Genomic DNA, 27,912 nt, shown 5'->3' with positions numbered 1-27,912 from the left:
GCATGGCTGCCCCAAGACTCCAGCCACCAGGGGCCATGGTCACAAGGGAAGGATGGAGCCATGCCACCTGCTGGGATGGGGGAACATGAAGGGGCCTAGAGGATAAGAGAACTGTCTGGCCTGAAACAACCCCCACATCCCCAAATCCTCTGTGAAGGATCATCTAAGACATGAGGTTGCATTGATGGTTTTGGGCAGCTTGTGTGAAGGTGAAGGGCTCAATAAATCCACTGATATCTTGTAAGTTTGTACAGGAATATGGTGGGAGAGCCATTCACGCCCATTAGACAGAACCAGTTGCTCCCTCCATGTGCTGTTCTTGCAGAGTGACGGTGTGACAGGTTGTTGTACTCTACGGTACAACAACACCTCTTGGTGGTTATGGGAAAGAGCTTGGTCAGTCCAACCCTCCTTGTAGCAATTCCACCCTGTCGGTATCTCCGGTGCAGCCTTTTTCTCAGAACCAGCGCAGCCTCCTTATGACTCAACACTGCAGTTAGGCCACTGCTGTGGTTTCCGGGGAGAGGGCAGGAAGCGTGCTCCCAGGCAGTCTTCCGCTTTACTGTCTCACACTGCCACTTCCACAGTGGCTGGCAGAGAAACCCGGGCACATCCTCTCCTCCAGGCTCTGGCTCACGGACCCTCTACACAGCAGCCAAGGTTTGTTTCCTGTTTTCTCCCAAGCCACTTCCATACCATCTGGCCGGGGCGGCGGGTATGTTAGGCCTTCCCAAACCGCCAGCCTGGCCCCACCCATACTCCGCCCCCAGAACGCCTGCTGTAGCATACTGGAGGCGGAGTGCTGCTGCCCCTGAGTGCCCACCCTCCCTGTGCTCCAGGGCTAGGGAGGGGCTGCTTGCCACTCCATCTCCCTGTGGTGCTGGAAGGTGGGCTTGTCTCCTGTGGGGGCAGGGCCTGGGCAGAAGGGGCAGGGCCAAAGGTTTGCTTCCCCCAGCCCTACCTTTACCCACCACCCATGCTTCTGGCCCACCCCATTCTCTCCTCCCAAGAAGTAGCTTTAGGCAACTCATCTCTATACCCTCTACCCCCTGGCCATACCTCCCTTCTGCCAGGAAGTGGCTGCAGACTTCTCCCTGTTGCCCCTTCTACATCCAATTTCCTGTCTTTTATAGAAGCCCCACCTGTCCCCCACAGGTAAGCTAATTAGCTGTCTCCTACCTAAAACTCCCCAGGCCTAATTCAGCTTTTGGAGGTGCAGAATGGGGAGCACACCCCACTACAGATGGGGTTTGGAGCAATACATGGGCATGAGCATCCTTGACTATCATCCCATTTCCATCTCGCTTAACATAGAGTGTCGGGATTTGGTTTGGTCTTCAATGATTAGGACCCATCACACACTAGTGACATGTACTGCACCCAGTGTGACATCATCAGAAAGACCCAAAATATGTGCCTTTGACCTGGCTTCCCAATCCGACTCAGGGAGATGGAATTTGTCAGATGTTTGCATAGTCACATGCTGATCTAGGATTGGTAACAGACCTTTTGTCCTCGGCTTAAAAGCATGAAAGAGTAGAATGAGCTGTTTTCATCTAGTTAAGCCCTTGGGGTGAAAGACCTCTCTTACACATCTGCAGGGCTCGACAAATCAGTGTATCTACTCACCCATGGTGAGTAGTTTTCAGCCGGTCGCCCTGTTCACCGGCGGCGCGCGAATGCACAATGCGGGTCTGGCACATGCGTGGTGCAGGGCTGGGGCATGGATTTCGCCACGGTTTGTCATCCCCTGCACATCTGTAATACCCTACGCACGCTTATGGCATCATATATATAGTAGCCCAGTGTCTGAGAGTCTGTAATGCCGAAATGCTGGCTGTTCCCTCTGGGGGACGCTGTTGCCTGAAATGCTGGCTGTTCCCTCTGGGGGACGCTGTTGCCTGAAATGCTGGCTGTTCCCTCTGGGGGACGCTGTTGCCTGAAATGCTGGCTGTTCCCTCTGGGGGACGCTGTTGCCTGAAATGCTGGCTGTTCCCTCTGGGTGGCCTGCGCTGCATGGGGAGTGCGGGGCCCAAATGGCCGCTTGCGCCACTTGCTCCCCTGCGGCGGCCCAGCTGAGCGGCGCAGAAGTCAGCCAAGTGCCACGATGGGAGGCGAAGGGGGGCGGGGCGGTGATGTGCGGCGTGACAGCAGCTCCAGGCCCTGCCCCCTGGCCGTGAACATCATCGCCCCGCCCCCCCCTTCGCCTCCCGCCGTGGCGCTCGGCTGACTTCTGCGCTGTTCAGCCAGGCCGCCGCGTGGGAGCAAGCGGCACAAGCAACCATTTGGGCTCCGCCCCCCCCATGCAGCACAGGGAGTGCAGAGCCCAAATGGCCATTTGGGCTCTGTGGTCCCCCGAGTGAGAGGCAGAAGGGGGAGGAGAAGTGAAAGAGAGAAACGGAGAGAGAGGCAGGAGGTGGGGGAGGAAGTAGGAGGAGGAGAGAGAAAGAGAGGCGGAGTGAGAGACCGGAGGCTCAGGAGAGAAGACTGATGTGGAGGAGAGACCTGAAAATCCCGTCTTATGATGGGCTAATTGGCTAGTTGATAAATAATAAGATAACATCTTCCAACTTTATTTATTGTTAGCAGCTCCTGCGTTATGAGTATGCACTTGCTGCAGCTACACTGGTGTGACTACATCAGTGGCTAAAACTTCAATGTAGAAAATGCTTTAGATGCAGCCAGGCATAGGAAATCCCTGGATCCCTGCAGCTGCATAAAAGAGGCAATAAATGATACAGGGACACAGAAACCCCATGTTTTCTTCACAGCTCTTCTAGCTATGATGCAGTTTCTCCTAGACAGTCTCATACTGGGAATTAGGTGCACATTTTTCTCAGAGAAAGGTAACTCACCATTGGAACAACTTACTTGTGGGTGTGGTGGATTTTCCTTCCCTTGAAGACTTAATAGCAAGCCTAGCTATAAGACTAGAGATCTTTCTAGGAGAGATACTTTAGCTCAACCAGAAGTTACAGGACTCAACCCAAGAATCACGGGGAGAACTTTTATGGCCTGACTTATACAGAAGGTCAGGCTAGGTGATCAGAATGGTGCCTTCTGGCCTTAACTTCTTCGCTTGATTTATGAAGCTATGAATCTTTGCTGCAGATAATACTAAGGATGTTAAATATGGGTTAATTGACTAGTTGAGTAGTTGATGGAATTTCCATCAACTAGTCAATAGGCACTTCCGCATTCCTCCTTTGAAATGTTTCAAAAGAGGAATGCGGAACTCCATGTGCAACCCCCACAGGGCCAGCAGGAAGTTCTGCTGACTGTGGGCTGCATGCGGGTGCCTGCTTTGAAATGTACAAGAGTCCCCTGCAGGAGCAGCATGGAGCTCCGGGTCAGCGAGGGACTCAGAGTCCCCTGCTGACTCCTGGCTCCATGCTGCATTGCAGATCTGAAATGCTGTGCAGAGCCGGGGTCAGCTGGTGACTCCCCAGCTGATCCTGGGCTCCCTGCGGCTTTCCCCCAGAATCAGAGATCAGCTGGGGACTCCCCAATTGATCCTGGATTCTGCAGAATGACCCCGGGCTCCACAGCCGCTGGGGCTCAGCTGTGTGGCACTGCCCTTTGAAGTACCCCCCTCCCCTCTCTTTTGCTGCCTCTATCTGATAGAGGCAGCAAGGGGTAGGGCGAATCGACTAGTCAACTGACTATCTGATAAGCTTTTGCTTGTCGGATAGTTGACTAGTTGACTGGTCCTTAAGACCCCTAGATAATACACGATTTCAGGCCACCAACCAATAGCTGATGTTCATTGCTCTCCATAAAATGAGGCTGACAATACTTCCATACCTTACCAGGGAGCTTTGAGGCTTTAATTTGTTGATGTTAATAAAGCACTTTGAACACAGGGGCTGTAGAGTATCACTTCAACTTTGTAACAAGAACCCAGCTACAGCTAATCGATCCAATAAGTGACTTCTGGGGCTGTTTGTTTGGAGAGGAGAGTGGGTCCAATGTCCTTCATGTGAGAATCAATAACGTCCTGTGCCTGTTGCTGAGACTCTGGCCAATAATCAAACCTGGGCAGAAGTAAAGAGGCTCCTAATTTTTCCCCCCCAAACACAGGCTGTGTTAAACATTAACAGAGCCAACTTGCTCAGAAGGCCCTTGCTGCAGAAAGTTGGCCTTTCTCTCACCTCTGGTGCTGTCCTTGTGGATAACAGCATGAGAAGACTGACCAGGAATAAGGCTGAGGATCGGAAGAAGAAACCTCTCTTTGTTCTCTCTGTTGTCCTGCTGCTCAGCCCAGCATGTGCAGGTGAGGTGGATACTGGGGGGGAGGCTCAGGCACCAGAGGCGGCAGGCAAGGAGTAGGAAAATTTGACAGATGTAGATTCTGGTTGTGGATTCAACTGACTGGGGCCCTCTGCAATCTAACTTATCAGATCCTTGTTAGTCAAGTGTGGTTTGGATCAGAAGAGTGACTGTAGAAATGATTCTTTCTTAACTGCCCATACAAGTTCAACCGCTTTGGCACTTGTGTCTCTGTGAGGTGGGTCCATCCGCTTAGCTTTACAAAAGTAACAGCAGGAGCACGCTGCAAAATCTTTATGAGCAGGCGGTAGGTAGAACCGGCCAGATGGGGTGTTGGCTGAGTTGCTAAATGAGAAAAACAACTTCAGTCTTGAAACCTGAGCATATCTGATCTGAAATAAGGAAGAAGATCTGGGTCTCTATGGTTGGTTTAAAAAAAAAAATCACTGAAAAACTTCTGTAGCACTTTAAAGACTAACGAGATGGTTTATTAGGTGAGAGCTTTCATGGGCCAGACCCACTTCCTCAGAAAGCTCTTACCTAATAAACCATCTTGTTAGTCTTTAAAGTGCTACATTGTCCTGTATTTTGTTTCAGCTACACCAGACTAACACGGCTACATTTCTATCACTGAAAAACTTCTGTTATGCTACAGTCCTAAGGAGGCTGCACAGCCCACAGTGAAACTGCCTGCTCTTTCTCACATTTGCCGCCAGCTGCTGTTCATGGAAGGTGCAGGACTGCCACTGAATTAGTCCTTTCTAATCAGCCTTGCCCGATCATACAATTGATTAGTTGCAGTCAGAAATGTAGCCCCTGAGCCTGGTTCTTCCTTCCCTGTCCACAGGTATGGGTAAGTCCTCAACGGACACCAGTGGGAGATTCTCATATTCTGCAGTGGGAGACTTGGGCACTGAGTTTTTTGACTCAGTTCATTGCATTCAACCCTGGTCCCTCTGGGATCTATTTGGCGTATCCTCGGCTGGAGTAACAAGTGATTTCCAAGGGGATTTCTTGTTTCGGTTTTAAACATGGCTTCAAGGTTGTTTAGAAAAGGAAAGAAAGTTTAGGATGTGGTGGCGATAGAATGAACATGGAGAAGAATCAAGCTTTTCAGAGGGGCTGTACCAAGGATGAATGTGACCTACCAGGCACATTTTCAGATCAGCACCTATGTCATTCCTGCACATGTGCGTGCATGCATGTCTCTGAGCATATGAAAAATACAACAATGCTCTAGCGTACTCCATACCAAGATTTTAAAACATTTTGCAAGTAATATGTTTAACTTTACAATGCACTTGGCAAATTCCGTACTGTGGTGATAGACCAAGTGAAACAGAAAGGACTTGTTTACCAGCCTAACTATACCAGCACAGTTATAGCACTCTACTTCAATAACAGCCTGCGCTGATGCTCTTTTTCCAGAGTGAGAATACCTTTTTTTCAGTGCGCTTCTACTGTTTTTAAAATGACAAATGTACCGCACAGAATAAAAGACGTTTGGGGCACTGTGGCAGATGTGGTGTCATGAGAGTGGAGGCTAGAAGCTTTACCTTAAGAGACCAAAGAGGGACCTGTAGTAAATATACGTGCTTTCATCTAGGGCAGACTGGCTTTATGTATTGCTTGCCAGATCCATTTTAAGAACATAATTCCAGCATATATGTATGGAACTGTCTGTTCACCCCATATGCATATGTAACCCATACACCTAGGCTATGTCTACACTGGCACCCTTTTCCGTAAAAGGGATGTTAATGAGACACTTCGGAATTGCAAATTCCATGGGGGATTTAAATATCCCCCGCGGCATTTGCATGAACATGGCTGCCGCTTTTTTCCGGCAAAACCCCGAGCCAGAAAAAAGCGGCAGCCATGTTCATGCAAATACCGCGGGGGATATTTAAATCCCCCGCGGAATTTGCAATTCTGACTGGTCTCATTAGCATCCCTTTTACGGAAAAGGGTGCCAGTGTAGACACAGCCCTAGTGTGGGTCACTGTCTCATGCAGTGACACCTAGCCCACAGCAACAGATAAGAATAAAGACACCTCTACAGCGTGGGCTGAGAGGTAGCTGGCTTTTAGCTCAAAGGGTAGAGGCTCCTATGCTAAGCTCCAGAGATCCCAGGTTCAGATCCACCAGGCGGTGGTTACACATACACCACACAATGATTTTAGGGACTAGTGTGTTGTTAGTTTGTATACAATAGATTATGACAGCAGTGTGTTAGGTGTACTGAGTAGCTCAGGTCTGGTGAGTTGCTGATACACAATAGTGAACCATCAACAGGCCTCTGTGCCACAAGAATACTATCCAGGGGAAACTGAGGCACAGAAAAATTAAGTGACTAGAAGGCTGGCATAGAGTGGAGAACTGTATCCCATGCTCTAATGTTTCAGTGCAGTGCCCTAACTATGAACCCACTGCCTGCCTCACCTGCACTCCATTTGCTCTTTCTTATTGGGCACACACAGACTAGGCCTGCATGGTTTTGTTTCTTTCTCACTGCAGAGAATGAGACCCATTTCCCAGAGCAGGCCTGCTCGGACTTTCAGAAGGCAAGTTTCTTACAGGTCACCAAACTTAAGGTCCAGTTTCTTCTGTTCACCTCCTCCAACTCCAGCTGTGGGCAGCTGATATCAGTTGGTGATGATCTCAAGAACTCAAACTTCAATACTAGCCTGGACACTAAGATAATAATCCATGGCTTCAGGTAAGCATAAACTGAACTGGACACTTTTAGTCCAAGTTACCACAGAGATCTCCTCTCTCCTGTGTCACGGCTCAGCAGTTAATTATTTTTTGTATTACCATAGCTCCTAGGAGACTTGGTCATAGACCAGAACCCCCTGGTGCTAGGCACAGCACAAACTCGGAATGAAGTGATACTCCCCAAAGAATTTATAATCCACAGTCGGGCAAGATGCTTTGGTGGGAGCTCATTGGTTTGAATTAGCAGAGAATTTATGCCATTACAAAAGAGTTGAATTGCATCATGACAGTGAACAATCTAGTCAACATTCTAATTCCAGGGGGGCAAAAGAGGGTGTGGGAATGTTAATACTTTTTTGTGACTTTTTCACCCTCGTTTTAGACCAACTGCAGAGATGATTAAAATACTTCAAATTTCAGGTTTAAAACCCCAGGACTCTCCCCCCACTACCAAGTCACTCTTCTCCCTGTTTCGTAACTGGTTTCCTTCATGAAGGGTCTTTGCTTTGGAAGTTTCTCCCTCTGTCCCTCTCCCTCCTCCAGTCATTGAGTGCCTAGCTTTCTTAATCTGCTAGGAAGCCTGCTGAACCCATTTCGCTTCTTTTCATCCTGTAGGCAGAGGGTTTGAGCCAGGATTGTTAAAGCAGCCCACCAAAGAGGCAGGATAAGGAACACCCTGAAGATGAAGGGTTGGGGTGGGTTCTGGCATGGCCTAGGGGCTCAAGCATTCACCTAGGGACAGCAGGGTGGTGGGCTTCAGCCCCCCCTCCAGGAGCAGTGCTGCCCTGGTGGAAGATGGGATAAAGGACACCCTGAAGGTAAGGGTTCTGGCATGGCCTAGGCAAGAGGGCTTGTTTTACTGTGCAATCATCAGAAACCCATCACCGATTTTAAATCTTTTTAGTTTAATTTCCATTCAGTGCAAGATATTATAAAATGAAATAGTTTAAAATACATGCAAAGGTAAATACATATTTTACGGAAGCGGAATTGTGGCACAGATAGGTGAAAGCCCACATGTTTTTAAGGCACGTAGGCACTGCTACACTTAGAATCATAAAGCTCAACTGATTTTTGGGGCCTAACCCTCGCTGTAAAAAAGGGATTTAGGCACTTAGCAGCCAAAATCCAAATGCCATTGACTGTTGATAGGATTTTGTCTAATCTCTTTTAAGAATGGGATTTAGGTTTCTAAATCAGTTTGGTGTTCCAGTATCAAATCCCTTTAAAAATCTGCCATTTGAGGGGAACACCCTGTTTTCAGTAAGGCAGGTAAGAGACTTCATAGTCTCAAAAATTCCAGGGCAACCCTTAAGTCCATGGGCCTGCAACCCCTGGTAACTTATCCGAGGCCTCATTCCTAGATCTCTACTATATTCCGTTCACTAGACTATACTCTCTATGGAAAGAAGTTTCTTAGTGACCCCAGCTGTGTACCCATTACGACAGGGCTGATACCATTGGCAATTTCACTCGGGTTGTTGTCACTGCAGGTGTTAGTTTTGGTCATGTAATATCTGGTTTCTTTCGGGATCATGATGGGCAGGGTGGCTATAGGTGAAGAGAGTTAGTGAACTGCGGTGAAGGAAGGCTCTTCGGGGCTGGCTGATCGCAGACAAAACTTTCACCTACTCTGTGGCAGTCCCAGCAGGGAGGTTTTGAGACACCACTCCAGTGGGGAAGTCTGCACATGTGCAGGCCCCATTTTGGAAGGCATCTAACATTTATTTCCGATGGCTCACCAGAGCACTGGGCACAAAGCCTTCCTGGATCAGCAAACTCACCAGTGCATTCCTCCAAGCGGCCAAGGTGAATGTGATCGCCGTTGACTGGGTTTATGGAGCTAGAGGAGACTACACTGGTGCTGTGGAAAATGTCACGAAGCTGAGCATCATGATATCTGAGTTAATCAGCAAGTTGCTGGTAGGTGGAAATGAACGTCTGAGTGGGAGGAGCATGGCCAAGATAGGACAGAAAGAGATGCAAATGCAAACCAACCAAGACAGTGGCTTCCATTCTGACATCTGCGGTTTATTCCATACTATGCTCACTGCAGTTGCCAGACAGATTCCCCCCCTCTTCCCTCAGATACCCTGCTGTCTTCCTCCTGAGTAACACAGCCAGCTGCAACCCATCATGGCTGTAGGGTCTGTAAACAAAAGACACTGCCTTTCTCCGCCCCTTGGCCCCTTCTCCCTTACCCTACTGTATAGCATTGTCACATACTGCTGTGCCTAGCCTTGTGTTTCACCACACTGCATTGTACCATATTGCATTGTCCTAAATCACAGGCCCTGCCAAGGACTGTATCCTCACATATTGCAGGCACAGGACTTGATCCTCCATTACTTTCCCCTTGTGTCATCGTTTACACCTGTGAAAAGTGGGTCTCAAACACGATCAAAGCCAAGGTGGTAGGATAAGTGTGCTGGGTCCTGTACCATTCCCCTGTCTCCGTTGCATTCCGCTGTATTTGACTGGGGGGCCTGACACCCTATCCCAGCACGTTGGCCCTGACTCAGAAAACACTGTGGTATTTGAGTCCCATTCAGGTCATTGGTATCTAACCTATACAACTAAAACCTATGTGTCAGGGAGCAAGCCCCCCCCCCATGCCTCAGTGCCCCCTGACTGTCCTCATCTAGCCCCTCTCAGGGCAAGTTACAGTCTGTATGGGTTGCTCATCATCAGCGGTGTTTGTCTCAACTACCCTGTTTACCAAGCCGGCATCATGATCCAGCTACCAATCCAGGGTCTTGTCTCCAGCCCCTCTCGGCTGTCCCCCCCCGGTCTCTGCCTCCTAGGAGCTCTGGCTTCAGCATCCAGCCCTCCACTGGCTCTCCCCCAAGCAAACTGTGCTCCTCCCTTTATAGCTGACAGCTGGGCTCTCCTAGCCATCCGGGCTTCTCTGAATATCTGACAGCTGGGCTCTCATTAGCCTAACAGCCTCAGCTGGGTTCTTCAAGCCACCCTAAGGCTCAGGGCCTGAGCCCTGGGCTTAAAGGCCCAGTGCAGGGCAGGCTCCCTGTCACACTATGAAACAAGGAAAAGAAACCAAGAGCAGCATGGGGCGGTGAGGTGACAAAGGCAGGAGAGAGACCTTGCCTTTCTTGTTCCTGTTGAAGGGACGTACTGGTGATGGAGTGGTGTCATCCAACCTGGAGGTTCTGAGGGAAGCATCCCGATGAGAAGACAGCCCATAGGGTATGTCTACACTACCCTCCTAATTCGAAATAGGAGGGTAATGTAGTCATACCGCAATTGCAAATGAAGCCCGGGATTTGAATTTCCCGGGCTTCATTTGCATAAAGCCGGCCGGCGCCATTTTTAAATGCCGGCAGTTCGAACCCCGTGCCGCGCGGCTACACGCGGCACGGAGTAGCTAGTTCGGATTAGGCTTCCACGAGGAGTACAGCTAGTTCGGATTAGGAAGCCTAATCCGAACTAGCTACTCCGTGCCGCGTGTAGCCGCGCGGCACGGGGTTCGAACTGCCGGCATTTAAAAATGGCGCCGGCCGGCTTTATGCAAATGAAGCCCGGGAAATTCAAATCCCGGGCTTCATTTGCAATTGCGGTGTGACTACATTACCCTCCTATTTCGAATTAGGAGGGTAGTGTAGACATACCCATAGAGAGGGAGCAGGAGGACACTGATTTAGAATGTTTTTGTGTCCATGATCAGTAGAGCAGATAGAACTAAGTAAGGCCATTACCCACCACTACTTGTTTTTCTCTGGTTGCCTACCCTATGCACTAAGAGAAGCTGTGCAGCCCAGGAGCTAGGGGTCAGAAAACCAGGTTTTTCCATTGGTCTCCTGTGTGATTGGGTAGATCACTTTTCCCTGTGCCTCTGTTTTCCTATCTTTAAAATGGGGATAACAGTGACTAACCTCTGAAAAGTGCTTTGAGAGCCGGGGATGAAAAGTACTAACTTTTATTATCAACTCCTCAGGCACGCGGCGTGTCAGAGAAGTCCATCCACCTCATTGGGGTGAGCCTCGGAGCACACATTGCAGGTCTGGTGGGGTATTTGTATGGAGGCCGGCTGGGAAGGATTACAGGTATGTTAACATTGGGTCCAGGATTCTCCCAATGGCCCTGAATTGTGAGGACAGAGAGAAAGAGCATGAGAAGGGATTGAAAATGGTCCTTCATCTGTGAAGTCTTGGGCTTGTGGGTACTTTTGAGCTACAGAGCAGTTCAGGAATGATTTTTTTCTTGGTGTAATGTCCAGCAACCCTCTGGTGAGCACAGGCTTACACACACACACACACACAACCATCCATTGCACCATCAGTTAATGATGGGAAATCTAGACCCTATAGGCATCAAAATGTTAATGCTTGAAAATAGTTTTGTATGTTGTGATCAATCCCAAAGGACTGTGTGTGACTGAGAGCAATAGGAATGAATTATAAAGGCATGACCCTCTCAGCATCACAGCTTGTGCCATCTTAAGGGCAGAATGTCCTGGGTGGGAAGCCTAACTGGACCTGGCACCCCAGTTACCACAAAAAAGTTTGCATCATTTGGTCCATGCGGGCCCCTCACCACAAAGAGCATGCCTGTGTTTCAAAGGCCAAACGTCATGCTGTCCAGGGAGTAACTTTTATTTCAGACGAAGAACAACAAAGAGGAACAGCGCGCGCGCACACACACACACACACACACACAGAACTTTTATTTCAGACGAAGAACAGCAAAGAGGAACAGCACACAGAGAGAGAGAGAGGAAAAAACACACGCGCACAGTGTGGATGACTGTAGAGTCGCCATGTTGAGCTAACTTGGTTACAGGGTGGACTTTACACTGGGCTACGTCTACACTGCAAGCTTCTTGCGCACAAACTGTTTTGTGGAAGAGTTCTTGTGCAAAAAATCTTCCACAAGAGCGTATCCACACTGCCATGTGCTTTTGTGCAAGAGATGTGCTTTTGTGCAAGAGCATCCATGGCAGTATGGACGCTCTCTTGCTCAAGAAAGCTCTGGTGGCCATTTTAGCCATTGGGGCTTCTTGCGCAAGAAATTCATGTTGCCTGTCTACACTGCCCTCTTGTGGAAGAGTTCTTGTACTTGAGGGCTTCTGCCTCGTGGGGAGAGGAATAACTCTTCCAGAAGACGCCCTGTTTTCTGATGCTAGACTGTAAATTTATTTACACAAGAACGCATGTGCAGTGTAGACAGCCAGCAAGTTTTTGCAAAAGAACGGCTGTTCTTGCGCAAAAAGCCTGCAGTGTAGACATAGCTTGACACTGGGCCATCTTGTATGCACTGCACCTCTGAGGCTATCTGCACTACAACCTTACCCCTCTACATTTAAAAAAAACAAAACAACAACTGCATTATCAGGATTAGTTTGCTTCACCTTCAGCAATCCACCTTCAGCAATAACATTTTCATTATTTACATCCTCTCTAGGCCTACACAGTCACGCCGACAAGTGAGGGGGGGCAAACGGGACAACTTCCACAGTGCCCAGCAATTCAAAAGGGCCTAGAGTCTCTCAGCTGCTGCTGCTATTGTGGCAACAGTAGCCGCTAGAGCTCCAGGTGGCGCTCTCTGGGCAGCGCTAAGGTCTGGCTGGGGTGGGGGGGGGGGGGGGTGGCGCAGTCTGGGCTGAGCTGAGATTGCCCCCAGCCCTGCCCCTTTCTCGAGCATGAAGACAGACCCCACCCTCCCACCTCGTCCCGGAGGCCTGGCAATTCTTTCCCCCTCCCCCCCCCCCCCGCTTAGTCAAGAAGTACCATTTCCCTCCCCAGTAATTACATGCTCACCAACCTCACACTCAGGGCCTTGATCGTCTGTCCTTTCTGAATCTGTAACTTCTAATGGTTGCTCATTGTGTGTTTACCTGGCAGAGGTTAAAAGGAGAGAGAAGGAAAATTACAGGCTCCTTCTGGCAACACCCTTTCCCTTCTCACTTTCACCCTGTGATTTCACAAATGTACTGCAAATTATACCCAACTTCCTGTTCCCATTTGCAGCCTGGAGAAGTCTGGATCAACATCTGGATTTCTTGGTGCTAACCTGAACTCTTCCAAACCAAGGCTGGTTAGGGGTAGCAGCATGTCTGGTAATGAGACTTGAATTCTGTCTTGGTTCAGGGCTGGATCCTGCGGGGCCCAAATACACAAGAGCCAGCCTGGAGGAGCGCCTGGATCCTGGAGATGCTGTCTTTGTGGAAGCCATTCACACCGATACAGACAGTAAAATGGTTTCTATTCTTTTCCACCCAGTGCTTCTCCTCTACTCTGCCATCATTAACTCCAGGGACATGTTTACTGTATAGCTGTCAGTATAGCCCAGGGGACAAGTCCAAGGCTAGATTCAAAAACAGGCAAACTAGGCTGGTGCCTAGGGCCTAATTTTTTTTGGGGGGGGGGGAAGGAAGGGCACGCGGTGAGTTTATCAGTGCAAATTTGCATGCAAACACATTTGCTTTCCAGAAGGTTAAACTAAAATGATAGTAAAAGAAGTACAAAAAATAGTAAAATAACTCAGTGTGCAGCGGCAGTCAAAAAAGCAAATAGAATATTAGGAATCATTAAAAAGGGATAGAGAATAAGGCAGAGAATAACTTATTGCCTCTGTATAAAATCATGGTGCGCACATATCTTGAATACTGCATACAGATGTGCTAGCCTCATCTCAAAAAAGATATATTGGCATTGGAAAGGTTCAGAAAATGGCAACAAAAATGATTAGGGGTTTGGAACGGATCTCATATGAAGAGAGATTAAAAAGACTGGGACTTTTCATCTTAGAAAAGAGGAGACTAAGGGGGGATATGATAGAGGTCTATAAAATCATGAGTGGTGTGAAAAAGTGAATAAGGAAAAGTTATTTGCTTATTCCCACAATATAAGAACTAGGGGTCACCAATGAAATTAATAGGCAGCAGGTTTAAAACAAACAAAAGAAAGTTTTTCTTCACTCAGCGCACAGTCAACTTGTGGAACTCCTTGCCAGTGGATGTTGTGAAGACTAGGACTTTAACAGGGTTCAAGCAAGAGCTAGATAGATTCGTGGAAGTTAGATCCATCAATGGCTATTAGCCACGATGGATAGGAATGGTGTCCCTAGCCTCTGTTTGTCTGGAAATGGGTGACAGGGGAGGGATCCCCTGAGAATTACGTGTTGTGTTCCTTCCCTCTGGGGCATATGGTATTGGCCACAGTTGGCAGACAGGGTACTGGGTTAGATGGACCGTTGGTCTGACCCCATATGGCCATTCTTATGTAAGTCTGGCCATGTGAGCTATGGCTATACCGGAAGCCTCACCAGCAATAGTGTGTCCAAGGCACGGGAGAGTGGGGCGGGAGACACAGAGATTGCTCAATCAGGGCAACCTGTGAAGAATGGGACAGACCATCCCCAAAATAGGTGGTTATTTCTAAGACTTGGATTCACTAAACCACCAACAAAACAGCTTCTAGGATACCTGCTTGGTTACCCAGAAGCCAGAAGTACATCTCTCACCCAGACAGCCAAGTCAAATACGATGAGGTTATTGAAAATCTTGTCCATCATGTAAGAAGTTCTACCAATCCCAAAGCTCAAACACATCCTCCCTCCCCCCCCCCACACCATTTAATGAATATTTCAGATCTTATTCAATTCACACTTTACAGCCAATTCTTAACAACTAAATAAAGATTTATTTAAAAAGAAGTGTGTTGGTTAAAAGATCATTATACATGCAGACATGAATAGAGTTCTTAGGTCAGTTTCATAATAGACATAGTGAGCTTTAGAGCTGCAAAAAGTACTTTCAAAATAAGTTCCATAGGGTATGAGCCAATCTCCATCATCAGGGTTGCCCAGTCCAGAGGTGAGGATCTCACTCTTGTAACTCAAACTTCTCTTCAAAAAGCTTAAGCAAGATCAGGGCCCAAGATTTTATAGATCTCTGGCAGCCTCTTGCCATCATGGGTGAAACATTATGGCTGTGAAGTAGAATTACCTATTTCCTATGTATGCACAGGTGTAACTAGTTGCATTCATCATCATCCATTAAGCAATTCTTAGACAGTTTATTACAAACTTTCAAAGAGAAAGTTATAGACAATGACATTATTACACACAGGTGTCATTCAAATATTAATATTCCCTTTTCATCTCTGAATCAATAGATAAAGTAACAGGAACTGCCCATTCACAGAGGTAACATCTAACAAGATGTAAATAAACACATACAGTTAATAGTACCTCTAATTCTCTAACAATGTAGATTTGCATTTCAAAGCTCTAGTCTAACATAGCTTTGTTTTCTGTTTATAAGGAATAGCCGTAATTACCATTTATATACTTTACAATGTCTTTAAAGGTTGAATTTGGGTCATTTAGCCTGCAAGTTGCTTAATCCTTTTTGGCTCAATGTCACAGATAGCCCACCTGAGAATTACATTGTAAATCTTCCCAGTAGAGACTAGGAATGTAAAAGCCTGTTTAATTTTAACTGGTTAACCAATTAATGGGGAGGGCAAGATACAGCCAAAAGAGAACCTACTATGGAAAGTGATACAATAGAAGTTACAGCTATTCGGGCATATCTGCAGAATGAATGACGAGCAAAAAGTTAAGACCCCGGTATTATGGATGGTCCGAATAGAAGAGGCAGACCCCACAGAGAATGGGTAGTTGAGATAGGAGATTGGTGCAGAGCTAGTCTACAGAAACTAAGCCACTCCGCACTGGACAGGGAAAGATGGAAGGAACTAGTGAGGGAGGGAAAGATGGAAGGAACTAGTGAGGGAGGCATTGGACAACAACCGGCGCTGAGCCCATGGTTGTTGTTGATGATGATGCAGGCAAGTGGGTCCTGGTTGGAGCAGCCTGTGGGGAGATTGGGTCTGCTGTGGGCAGAGGCTGTTCCAGCTGCAATGCCAGAGCAGCCCCTGTCCGCAGAAGGCTCCTGGCAGGGCTGGAGCAGCCCCCTGCCCACAGCTGGCGGGGAGCTGCTCCAATCCCCACTGGTTAACCTTAATTGTTAAGCTTTGCTTGTTAAGGATGAGGTCTACCAGTTAACCAGTTAATGGGTTAAATGTTCACATCCCTAGTATAGACATGGACGCTGTCAAAAAATTCTCAGATGACCTCCCTTCATTCCCAGCATCTGAAAACAGCAGGATCAATGAATGGGCAGGAAGCCAGGTGGAGGAACACAAAGAGAGAGTTTCTGGGACCAGTTCAGCATAGCTCCTGGTTTTGCCAGGAGAAGCTGGTTTCTGCTGAAACTAAACAGTTCAGCCCCTCCAAGTCTGGGCAGGATAGTAGGTTCCCTTTCACTTCCTATAGAAGAGCAACCCTGAGAGTACATAGTAGAATTCTGGCTTCAACAAGGACAGTACCTGCTTCTGGCTTCTGGATGTGGGACTAATTGATTGACTCCAATCTAACCTTGCCCTCCAGTTGGTAAATGCACCATTCTGACCAGAGTGGGCCTCATAGAAGTGATGCAGGTACAGAATACCTGTGCATCCCATTGCATCACAGGCTTCCTATGGGCTGTTTCTCTGGAGCAGGAGGAGCAGGAATAACAGCTCAGTGGGGGGTTTCTCACCTTTCAGATTTTGGTATCCGGATTCCTGTAGGCCATATTGACTACTTCATCAATGGAGGCAAAGACCAGCCTGGATGCCTCCGGTTCATCTCATTAGGTGAGAAGGAATCACGGCAAGTGATCAAGGGCAGTCCCCATTATTCCATCCCTCAGCCTGTAAAGCAACCGCCAGATAAAATGACCAGATAATTCTAGCTGTGGTTACCCCACGTCACAACAGCTGAAGCACAACAGACACTGAGGCCAGGTTTCCACTAGAAAACAAAGCCATGGCTCGTGAGCCACATGCAGCTCTTTTACAATTACAGTGCAGCTTGCAAAACTTCCCCACCCGCCCCTCCTTCTCCACCTGACAGACTTGGGGAGGGGGAAAATTGGGGCCTCTGCCTTGCAGCAGGGGGAATGGGGTTCTCAAGGCTTCAGCCCCATGGGGCATGCCTCAGGGCTTCAGCAGGAGCAGGGCTAATGCCCCAATTCCCAGCAAATGTGCCTTGGCTCTCGAACCTCTGAAGACCGTCGTATGCAAGGCAGAGGGTCAGTAAGTTTGGTCACTCCTAGCACAGAGCGTCCAGATTGGATCAAGAGGTCAGACCCTTCATGGTCATCATACCTGTACTCTTGCTTTGTCTTGCAGGCTATAACTTGGTGATCTGTGACCACGTGCGGGCAATATATCTCTATATCAGCGCTCTGGAGAATTCCTGTCCTCTGATAGCGTTTCCATGCTCAAGTCATGAAAAGTTCCTTGCTGGCCACTGCTTGGACTGTATGGACCCTTTCCTGCTTTCCTGCCCCAGAATAGGTATGATAGCAGCCTGGAAACTCCACTGTCCAGAGGGAGAGGAGAGTAGAAACCCGGAGGTCTTTGAGGCAGGATAGGGCCATGTTTCTCAACCTTTTTTAATGAAGTACCCCTTTAAAAAAAATTATAAGTACCCCCAATACTTACAGTTTTCAGGCACACAACATTTTTTTCTACCAGTGCAACACATTTGTTTAAACAATTTAATCATAGCCGGGTGGGTGATGACATTTTTGGGTGTAAAAAGTACTAAAATAATAAAGCGCTGTAAAACTTAAAACAAAAATTCAGTTTTCTCCAAGTTTCAGTTGTGTTGACGTACCCCCCAGACTCCCCTCGAGTACTCCTAAGGGTACTTGTACCACTGGTTGAGAAACACGAGGGTAGGGCATTTAGGTGTGGGAGAGGGGTTTGAGTTGGGGATGGTCAGGAGCTCCTGGGTTTCAGACTTTTCTTGGGAAGCATTATAAGTGCATCTGTGGGGTGAGATGTAAAACCAAGGGTTTGAACCCCTCTGGCCATTGAACACCCTATAGCACATTCCAGAAGGGAAGGCAATGAATCTGAACAAAGACCCCAGATCTCGCCCCCTGACAAGGTCTGCAAAAGGTGAGATTTGTAGCTGAATGGGCTGAATCAACATCCCAAATTCAAAGGGGCAGGTTTAGAAATCTGAGTTCCGACCTGGATCCAACTTCTGTGGTTTGGGACCAACTGTAGCATTAAACCTGGTCTCCTGGCCAGACTCCAATGTGAGTAATTCAGTTCCTGCTTGCAGTTTATCTACAGTGCACAAATGATTAGTTGGAGGCAAGCTGGGGTATAAATCTATCCTGCTGCAAACTAAGTGTCAATGTGCATTACCAGCAACTTCCTTAGTGCTCTTTCATCCTTGAAATGGGGAATAAATCGAAGAGTTCAAGGTAATTATTAGTGCATATCAGCAAGGTCCACACAGACTCCTAGCATGCAGCAGGCTGGTGCAAGGTAGATTTACACCCCAGCTTGCCATGTACTAAATGCTTGTGTCAATAAGTTCTTACATTGCCCTCCGCCCGCACAGTTTCAATAGGAGGCATTTGCTTACCTGCCTAACCAATGTGCACTTAGGTTAAAACATTTGCCTAGCTCAGAGGAGCAGCCACAGCATGCCTGAACTGAGCTGAACCTGAACTAGCAACCTTCTGAGATTCCCTCATTGGTCTATGTCATTTTGCTGGTCAGCAATGGCTCTGTTCACCCCAGAGGAGGCTGCGTTCCAGTTCTGGGAGAACACCCTTACGCTCTGCTGAGGCTGAGCTGTGCTGGAGGTGAGAGGAGGTGCACTGCTAGGAAGTCGCTGGCTGGAAGCTTTTGCCCATGAAAGCCAAGGTACCTTTTCTGGTGCAGAGGGAATGTAGGGAAAGGCAGCCTTGGTGATCCATGTCTGCCTGGAGTCACAAGGCCACCCCCTAGCACAGCCACCCTGCACAAAGTGAGGGTGAAAGCCTACCACCTTGCCTGGGTAGCTTTTATACACTCACTTTGGACAGGTGCAAAGAAGGGCACAGACCGCAGGGCAGTGGGGAATCGGGCCCAGCAGCTACAGTGGTGTCCTCATGGAGCGTGCCTGGATGCCAGGAGACCCTCCTTACTGCTGGCTTCCTTGGTGATCACAGGTGGTGGTGAGATGCTGGGACGCAGACACTGCAAGCCCGTTTCTGATCTCACTGACACTGGCTGTAAAAAGATTGTTTTGAGCCTCATCAAAATAGAGGGATAGGTGAGAGCTGAATCGGGTGTTCCTGCCACCTGTCCCTCAGGGCCTTTACCCCTCCACCTCGGCTTCATTTCTTCTCCCAGGGCTGTTGGAGCGTGGTGGAGTCAGCATGGAAACGCTCCCCAAGGAGGTGAAGGTTTACCTGATGACTGGCTCCTCAGCCCCGTACTGCAGTAAGTAGCAGAGCGAGGAGGAAGCCAGGCTGGTGGGGACTCTGTGAGGAGAGCCATGGCCTGGAATGTGCCATTCCTTCCTCAGCTCCCAATGGAAACAGCGGGGGCTTTGAGAAATGGATTGAGGGGATGTCTAGCTTCATGGTAGCTTCTGTAAACTCCTTAGTGCCTGTTGCAGAAACGCGGCATGTTTCTCAGCGAGGGACAACAGGCATGGTCGTACCCAGCACCTGCACCCCTCTGGGTATCTCACTGTCTCTGGGCCACCTTCAGTGGCTGTATGTTGTGGGGGGAGGGAGCTGCTCTGTCCAGCAGCAGAAGCGCATTGCTGTTACAAACGCTGGGCTAACCCGCGCCACTGTCCTCTTCTGAACTAGGGGCCAGCTTCTGCATCCGCTTCCATGCCCCATGGCTTCTGGGGAGACGCTCCATTTCTGGCGGGTGTACCTGAGCGCAGAACCTGACCCTTGAGGTCTGGCCCTCAGCCTCATTTCATGCCATCGTCCTGGCAACTGCAGAGGATAATGGGCCTGATCCTGCTCTCACTTCCACCAGTGTTACACCATGTGACTCCACGGGCCTCAGTGGAGTTACTCCTGACTTATACCAGTTTGAGAAGAGACAAGGGTCATGTGATTCTTTCCTTCTTTTTCTCTGTGCCACCGTCCTTCCTCTCTGGCTCTGGCTGTGTCTGCCTCACTCACTCTCAGAACACAGTGCGGAGGAATGAAATCCCATCAGCATAGAAACGCGTGTCCAACAGACCATGCAACCTGTTCCCTTGTTGCGTCAAAGCTCTGCTTAATCTTCTGCATGCAGTGCGGGGAGCTCAGTGCGGGGAGGGGGTGACGGACAGCTCTCCCATTGGTACAAGGGGAGGGTTACTGTGGAAGGCCTGATCCAGACAGGGACTGGTGCCCTCATGCTGGCGTGTGCTGTCTGTTCCCCAGTGTACCACAGCCTGGTGGAGTTTCACTTGCAGCAGGAGAGAAGCGTGATCACCAGACTTGAGATCACCTTCCGCAGCAGCAACTCCACGGCCAGCGTGAAGATCACCATGTGAGTGACAAGGTGCCTCTCTGGCCAGTCTTTACTCCATTGCTGCAGGTACAAGGATGTCTGTCTAAGCCACGTACATGCATGGCTGTAGCACAAGTGACCAAGGGCAGTCCCTGCTAACGTAACTGAGTAGTTAGAACCTAATGGCTGGCATAGAGAGCAACATCCAGCAAACACCAGCCTCCCCTCCAGGGGCTGGTCAGACATTCCTGACCCCTCAGGCAGCAGTCCTGATGCCCCAGAGATGTGAGCTGGAAATGGCTGTGGCAACAGCAGCATTTCAGTGCAGCAGGCCTGGGGTTAACTAGTCCACTGTCAGGGCAGTTACTCAGCAGTGAAGCTGGGAGAGGAGAATCTAGTGAGGCTGGGGACAGAGGCAGGTTCAGGACAGTGAGATCCATCTGGAACCAGCCATCTTCCCCCAAATTGCATTTGTGTCTGAATTAAAGGGCCAGATTCTCTGGCCCATCCCTGCCCCATGACCTCACTCCTCTGTGGTTTCCCCAGCAAAACAGAGAGCTCAGCAGGCATTGAGCAAGGCTGCAACAGCTCCTTTGCCCCTTCCCTCAGTCTCCAGCCCCCAGGCAAGGTGGGGCCAGGAGGAAGAGAGCAGAGCACGCCGTGGGATGTGTGCAGGGGATCATGTCGGAGCAGCACTAGCCCCCAAGCGGCCCTTTGCAGTGGAGATGAGCAGCAACTCCACTCAGCACAGTGTGGTCCAGACCTTTGAAGTGTGCGGTTTCTGCGCCTGTGACAAGAACAGCAGGTTGAGTCACTCCGGAAAGGGCTGTTTCCGTGGGATTTTGCTGGCCAGCAACAAGAAGCGCTGTACATCTTTGCTTTCTAGCCTCGCATGGCAGACCAAAGCTGTTTCAATGAATACAGATAAGCAGCCAAACTTTGTGGAGCATGACCAGGCACAAATCAAACCTCTGAACTAGAGACAAGTTCAGCCCAGGAAAGTTTAAGGCCAGAGCTACATTTCCCTACAATGTGCGGGTGCTTGGATCTGGGCCCCATTTTACTCTAAACCAGAGATGGGGAACCTATGGCTGGTGGACTGGATCCGGCCCCTGGTTTGCTTTGGTCCAGCCTGAGAGGCCTGGGCCTCCCCCAACCCTGCAGTGGGGCGAGCTGGCGCTGGCCCTCCCATCCCCATGGTGAGAATCTCAGCCTCAGCACTCCCTGCAGTGCTGAAGCATGAGCCCCGGCTTCCCTCTGTGGGGAAAGTAGCAGGGAGCTGTTGCTAAAGCCCCTCCATGGGAGAGGAAGTGGCTCTGTGCACTGCTGTTCTCCCTCCCCCCAGCCAGGGAAATGGCAGTGCAGGAAAGTGCTTGCTTGCAGGCTCCACCTCCTTTGCTCCTATTCACTGGGAATTGCAGCCAATAGGGGTGGCGGAGGGAAGGGGTGCCTATAAGTGCAGGGTGGCATGAAGCCATCTGTGCCCCCCCAGGAGCTGCACCAGATAAGCACCCCAATCCTCTGCCCCCTCCCTCCCAGACACCCCACCTCACTCCTGCACTCTACCTCCCACCCAGACCCCACATCCCTACCCCGCTTTTTCACCCTACATCCCACCAAAACCCTGCACCCCCACTCCCAGCTCACCTCCTGCCCAGACTCCATACCCCCACCCCAGCTCCCTCCCATAGACTGAGCCCCTCATTTTGGCCCCATCCAAGATCCTACGGGGGCCCCACAAAATCTACTAGCCCTGGGCTCCCAGAAGAGTTAATCCAGCTCAGGGGATAAACCCTGATCCTGATGCCCACAGTTGTATGAGGGAGGTGTCTTATTTTTTTTTCCTGCATCTCAGTTGGGGACCACAGAGCTGGGTGGTTTTTCCGCTTCTCATGTGTGTGTGTGTGGCACCTGACTGATTTTTCTGTGGGTCAGTGGCCTCCGACCCCCAAAAGATTCCTCATCCCTGTTCAAAACCTTGGTGATTCAATCATAACAATTTGACATAAACCCCATTATGGTAATTTAATTACATCCACCAGGTGGTACTTGAGTTGAGGAAGGAGACTCTAATCGTAGACACCCAGCTCTGAAATGCTTGGCCCTAATACACTCAGTGCTGCAGGGCCTCTGCACACAGCACTCCCATTAAAGTCAACCAGAATTACACACTCAGGCTACGTCTAGACTGGCATGATTTTCCGGAAATGCTTTTAATGGAAAAGTTTTCCGTTAAAAGCATTTTCGGAACAGAGCGTCTAGATTGGCACGGACGCTTTTCCACAAAAGCACTTTTTGCGGAAAAGTGTCCGTGGCCAACCTAGACGCGCTTTTCCGCAAAAAAGCCCCGATCGCCATTTTCACAATCGGGGTTTTTTTGCGCAAAACAAATCTGAGCTGTCTACACTGGCCCTTTTGCGCAGAAGTTTTGCGCAAAAGGGACTTTTGCCCGAACAGGAGCAGCATAGTATTTCCGCAAAAAGCACTGATTTCAGACAGTAGGAAGTCAGTGCTTTTGCAGAAATTCAAGCGGCCAGTGTAGACAGCTGGCAAGTTTTTCCGGAAAAACGGTTGATTTTCCGGAAAAACTGGCCAGTCTAGACACAGCCAAAGAGAGGATTGCTGGTGATAAAATTAACAAACCCTCTATGCATAGGCATGCGCAGGAGGTGTGCCCAGGCACACCCTAATGTCTCCAAAAAAAGTGGCTTTGCATTTTAATTTAATCACATGATAGGCTCTTTTAGTTTTAAAGTATGGATTGTTGTATTATGCAATAAGCGCAGAATTACGTAATACAGATGTTGTAGAAATGTATAGCAAGCCCACATTCACTCATAGCATGCCCTTTATGATTGAGTATTCAATAAATGTTCTCCTTTAGAAAAAAAATTCCCTGGGTGCACACCCTAATGAAATCTGCTGTGCATGCCAATGCCTCTAGGAGATACAGTGACTCTCTTCCCTTTTGTAGGCGTCACACATGTTGAGTACATGCTGCAGAAAGAAGGATTTCTTGTGGTTTGCTTCCCATTTTCCTACCATTCATGTCTCTTGTTTTATTTTGTGAGAACTACAAACCAGCCATGGTGAGCCATGCTCTGTCCCATGTAACACGGCTAAAAATCAAAGTCATCACAGTAGGGATTAACAGGCTTCATTGCTCTTTATGAGACAGGCTTTGTCATACTGGATCCTCTCATTAGTCTACACTGTCCACTGCCCTCTTGTTGGCAATGGCCAGCACCTGATGTTTCAGAGAAGGCAACATCCCTACCCCACTCCTTGCCCACTTCCTACTGCTCCGAGTCCTGGCCCCCTGTGCAGTCTTCAGGGCTGAGTGTGATGGAGTGTCAGGGTAACAAATCAGAGGGACAGAGGAGTGACTATCTGTTGATCCAGGGAAGCTGATTTAATTATCTTGTATATGAATAGAGATGCACACACCCCCATACACATTCTCCTGCCTTTGGAAAGGAAGGGGATATAAGGCAGAGAGACTCATTTGGAGGAGGAGAGGGATCTATCAGAGCTTCCCACCTCTCATGAAGTGTCCGATTGCCACAGAAGGATACTTAGACCCTCCCCAGATTCTATGAGGGCTCCCTGTTACCAACCCTGCCAGCTCCGATATTTCAGTAGACAAATGCTTGTCCCCACCAAGGCTCCTGCCAATTTTTTCCCCTTCATGGGTAGAATACGTTTTGTGTGCACTGAAGCGTGTGCAGATGTGCTGAAACACATGCTGCTGATTGTGGGCACTTCGGGGGCTCTGCTGATCAGCGGAGCGGCATTTGAATCTCTCCTGAGTGGCCACTCAAGGTCCCCACCTCTCCTTGTAGGCTCTCTTGCTACTGCGGGTTGGTCCTTTGTTCTCATTCACATCCATCCCTCTGCCTTACAGACCGAAGCAGCAGCTTCTGGGCAGAGGAGTGCTGGCTCACCAAGCCCCACTGTGCCAGGTGGAGGTGGTGATGCTGAAATATCTCCCAAAGAAGCATCTCTGGAAGACCGACGAGGCCCTCATCGCTGGCAAGTTCTGTACGACTGCAATGCCTGTCAGCCAACGGTAAGCAGGAGCCATCCCTTGAGCTCACTCCAGCCAAAGAGCTTTATTGGCTGTGTTGGTGAGAGCACAACTCCCCTTGGAGCCACACGGCAGCAGAGCGGGTTCATTAGAGCGTCTCTCCTTTCTCTTCTCGGGCTGTTGCTGGCTACCGGCGGAGATGGAGATGATGGGAAAGCCCTGAGGTGCCACAATGACCCCTGTATTTGCTCCCTCCTCTACTGCCAACTTGACCCTGGCATGCACACACTCAGAGATGAGTCAAAAACAGAATTACATGGGAGACACCCCCTGATCTTAACTGATGAGCTCCACTGCTTGTGGAGGCGGTAAACGCCCCTGGAAACTATCCCTGGGGAAATGATGCTCTATCCTAGAGTACGTCTACATTGGGGGGGGGGGTTCCAGGATACTGGAGGTATCCCAGAAAAACTCCGCCGCATCCAAGGAACATGTTTGCTCTTCCGCTTTTTTTTGCAGACGAGCAAACACGCTCTTTCTGTATATCTCATTCTATGAGGGATAAGGGCTCCACCAAAAGAGGAGGCTTTTATGCCATTTGGGCCCGTCTAGACTTGGCCAGATGGCGGAAAAGCCTCTTCCGGAAAAGCAATCGGAAAAAGCTCTGCAAATTGCAGAGCGCAATTTGTGGAGCTTTTTCCAAAAAAAAAAAAAAAAAAAGCCCATAGTGTAGACCTAGTCCTAGTGTGTAAGAGAATCACAAGGGCTAAGTCCCCAGTTCCACTTACCCCTGAGTGAGATTTAGCTGTGCTAGACTCTGCTGCTAGGAGGGGAATGGCTGCCACTCCAATCTTAACCCCCCCCCCCCGAAGGCTTCGTACCACAGTGAAGAGCTGTTACCAAAGGGAACTTGCATAGGCCATTTCTATTGGGGCTTGTGCCTTGAGTCCTCATCTGCTTTCTCCGCCCATCCCCACTCGCTTTGGGTCTCATCTGGAGAAGAAGCAAGCACCTACTGAGCGCCAGTGAGCAGAGACCCTTGATTGTTCTGGTATCTAAAAGAGCTTCTGATGCTCAGGTGGCCATTTTGCTGCCAGGTGGCATTGTTTGTGTGGCACCAGACTGTGCCAGAGACTGTGACAGTAACCAATAGAGCAGGGCAAATGGTTTTAATTTTTTTTACATTTTTTCACCAAAAAATTCATTTCAGGGGGTTTGAAGTTATAGGACAAATTTAGGTCATCAAATATTTTGGTTCAAACTTTTTTTGGGAGTTTTTTCAAGTTGACAAAAATTTAAAATAGTTGTTTCATTTCAAATGGAATGGAGTCCCTCTGCCCTATTTTAAATTCAATCCCAACCCCAAAGCTCCATTATTCACTGAGTTTTAGTTACCATCCAGCTGTAGCTAGCATCTCCAGAGCAGAAGAAATCAAAAACAAACTCATCAAATCTGATGGGAATGAGATTCTCGCCCTAATGCTAGAAATGTAGCCGTGTTAGTCTGGGGTAGTTGAAGCAAAATGCAGGACAATGTAGCACTTTAAAGACTAACAAGATGGTTTATTAGATGATGAGCTTTCGTGGGCCAGACCCACTTGATCTGAGGAAGTGGGTCTGGCCCACGAAAGCTCATCATCTAATAAACCATCTTGTTAGTCTTTAAAGTGCTACATTGTCCTGCATTTCGCCCTAATGCAACATTCCCAACCACCAGTGTTATGTTCCTAGCACACACACAGTGAAGTTAGAGAAAAGCAGAAATACTGCTAATTGAAGAGCGCAATGTAGCACTACTTTACTGGTTGGAATTCCGAACAATCACACACGAGCCCCAAAACAGAGAGAGACAAAGCAGACTGCTCCCTAAGGCAAAAAGCACACATCTCTCCCCATTTCTTTAAGATGGCTCTTTTCAGTCTGACAGGTTGTATGCTTTGCTATGGAGCCTCCTAACCTACATGCAGGACATGCTCCACTCTTAAAGTGATAGCTTGCAATTCCAACAGAGTCCTCGATATACCCTAAGCAGACAGCCCATCTGCACCTCTCAGTCAGGTGGAGACAAACATGCCCCTCCATTTAGGTCTAGAGAACTCACCCAAAGACAATACAGGGCTAGACAGAGCTGGGCCTTTGTCGAGGTGCACAAGTGGTGAAGGAACTAAGAAGCCTCTGCAGTCTCAGACCCTCACACAGGGAGCAGGTGCTACTGTTGCTCCACAGTTCTTCTGAGGACTGTTCCTTTCTACAGCCCCCTGGAGAGGGAGATGGCAGAGTCATGACCTTCTGCCCCCCACATCAGCATGAAAGGACTATCTGGACACACAGGGGAGCACAGATCCCTTGCTCAAACTCAGTACTTTCCCTTCCACAGTGATCCCCTGTGGCCTAAATAGTGCAATCTGACCCATACCCTCGGCATGTTTGGAAGTGCAGCCAAAGCCAAATCTGAGCCTTTTGAGGCATCAGAGTGTGATGCTAATTCTCTGTGTACTGGCCTGGCACCATGCAGAAGCACATATTGCTCAACGCAGTCTTCTGAGATAAGCACAAAATCTCAAATTTTCCTAGCCAATGCACCAGTGACTGCAAGAGTTGGCAACCAGCAAAATTGTTTCCTCACTCCCCTCTTGCCTTTGGACACCATGCAGGTTCTCGTCTCTGGTTTGAATATTTGCCTGACTCCTGTGTGCTTTTCTCACAGTGAAAAGATGTTTTGCCTGTCTGAGTATCTGTTCCTGATGAAGGACAGGCCACTGGAACTTGACCTGGAAGTCGCCTGTGCAAAGTAGAGTTTGCTGGAGCATGCAGTGTGCACAAGACCCATTGATGGGCTCCAAAATTGACTTTCTCCATCTGGACGATACTTCCTCCACACAGGACAGAATCGGTTGAATTTCTCATCTGCCCACCAAGGGACAGAATGACTAACAGTTCCAGGAAGAGAAATGAGCTGCAGAAAAGATAGATTGTGATCAAGTGCTTCGTGCAGCTAGCTGGCAGCTAGGACTTGCAGGCTTTATTCCCAGTTCTACAAATGCACATTGTATGAACATGGATGGATTGCTTCCTCTTGGTTTTCCTTTCTGTAAAATGGGGCTAAGAATGCTCTTCCCCCCAATAGAATCATGAGGACTGGTTAATGCCTTAATATTTCTTAAGTGCTTTGAGCTCTTCACATTAAATGCCTTAGGTGTGCAAAATATTATTGTTGAGTGAGTGTGCAACTGTATGGCTCAGGTTTTGTATAGGAAAGGGTCAGTCCCCTACACACACACGAAAATTACTACTCCAGACCATGGATACCTACAAAATCTGGGACCCTCTTGAATTCATATGCATGGCCCTGCAATGTAATCAGCATCAGTATGTTGTGATGTGCCCCTTCAGCAAAGTTGATCTGTCCTGCTCTTGGATATTCAGATTTATCAAAGCCAGGATTATCATATATTAAAACAGACCATTTATTAGTAAGAAACAAACACACTAAAGACACTCTGAAAAATAAGGACATACCCTGATTCTGGAACCCATCTACATTTAGCAGAGCCGGTCCTAACCAATTTGCGGCCCTGGGTG

General features: G+C 48.8%; 1 protein-coding gene across 2 annotated transcripts; it reads left to right on the top strand.

The window, feature by feature from the left end:
• The first annotated feature begins 530 nt into the window (after positions 1-530).
• On the top strand, positions 531-27,541 carry PLA1A (phospholipase A1 member A). Of its 2 annotated transcripts, none has more exons than XM_075905578.1 (12): positions 531-660; positions 4,101-4,273; positions 6,787-6,988; positions 8,733-8,910; positions 10,940-11,048; positions 13,092-13,193; positions 16,557-16,646; positions 17,184-17,351; positions 19,194-19,283; positions 20,234-20,342; positions 24,208-24,372; positions 27,038-27,541. In XM_075905578.1, exons 2-12 carry the CDS (start codon positions 4,180-4,182, stop codon positions 27,123-27,125), a joined length of 1,395 nt encoding a protein of 464 aa, XP_075761693.1. In that variant the 5' UTR covers positions 531-660; positions 4,101-4,179; the 3' UTR covers positions 27,126-27,541. The 2 variants fall into 2 exon arrangements, with proteins under 2 accessions (XP_075761693.1, XP_075761683.1); XM_075905568.1 differs by having other exon boundaries at positions 543-660; positions 4,081-4,273.
• The last annotated feature ends 371 nt before the right edge of the window (positions 27,542-27,912 follow it).

This window comes from Pelodiscus sinensis, chromosome 1 (genome assembly GCF_049634645.1).
Source record: "Pelodiscus sinensis isolate JC-2024 chromosome 1, ASM4963464v1, whole genome shotgun sequence".
Lineage (NCBI taxonomy): Eukaryota > Metazoa > Chordata > Testudines > Trionychidae > Pelodiscus > Pelodiscus sinensis.
This window is presented reverse-complemented; position numbering and strand designations above follow the sequence as displayed.

Coding starts and splice junctions, on each gene's coding strand:
- PLA1A (XM_075905578.1), top strand. CDS start 4,180: ATGAGAAGACTGACCAGGAATAAGGCTGAGGATCGGAAGAAGAAACCT. Junction 6,989..8,732: donor ATAATAATCCATGGCTTCAG/GTAAGCATAAAC, acceptor ATGGCTCACCAG/AGCACTGGGCACAAAGCCTT. Junction 19,284..20,233: donor CTCCTCAGCCCCGTACTGCA/GTAAGTAGCAGA, acceptor TCTGTTCCCCAG/TGTACCACAGCCTGGTGGAG.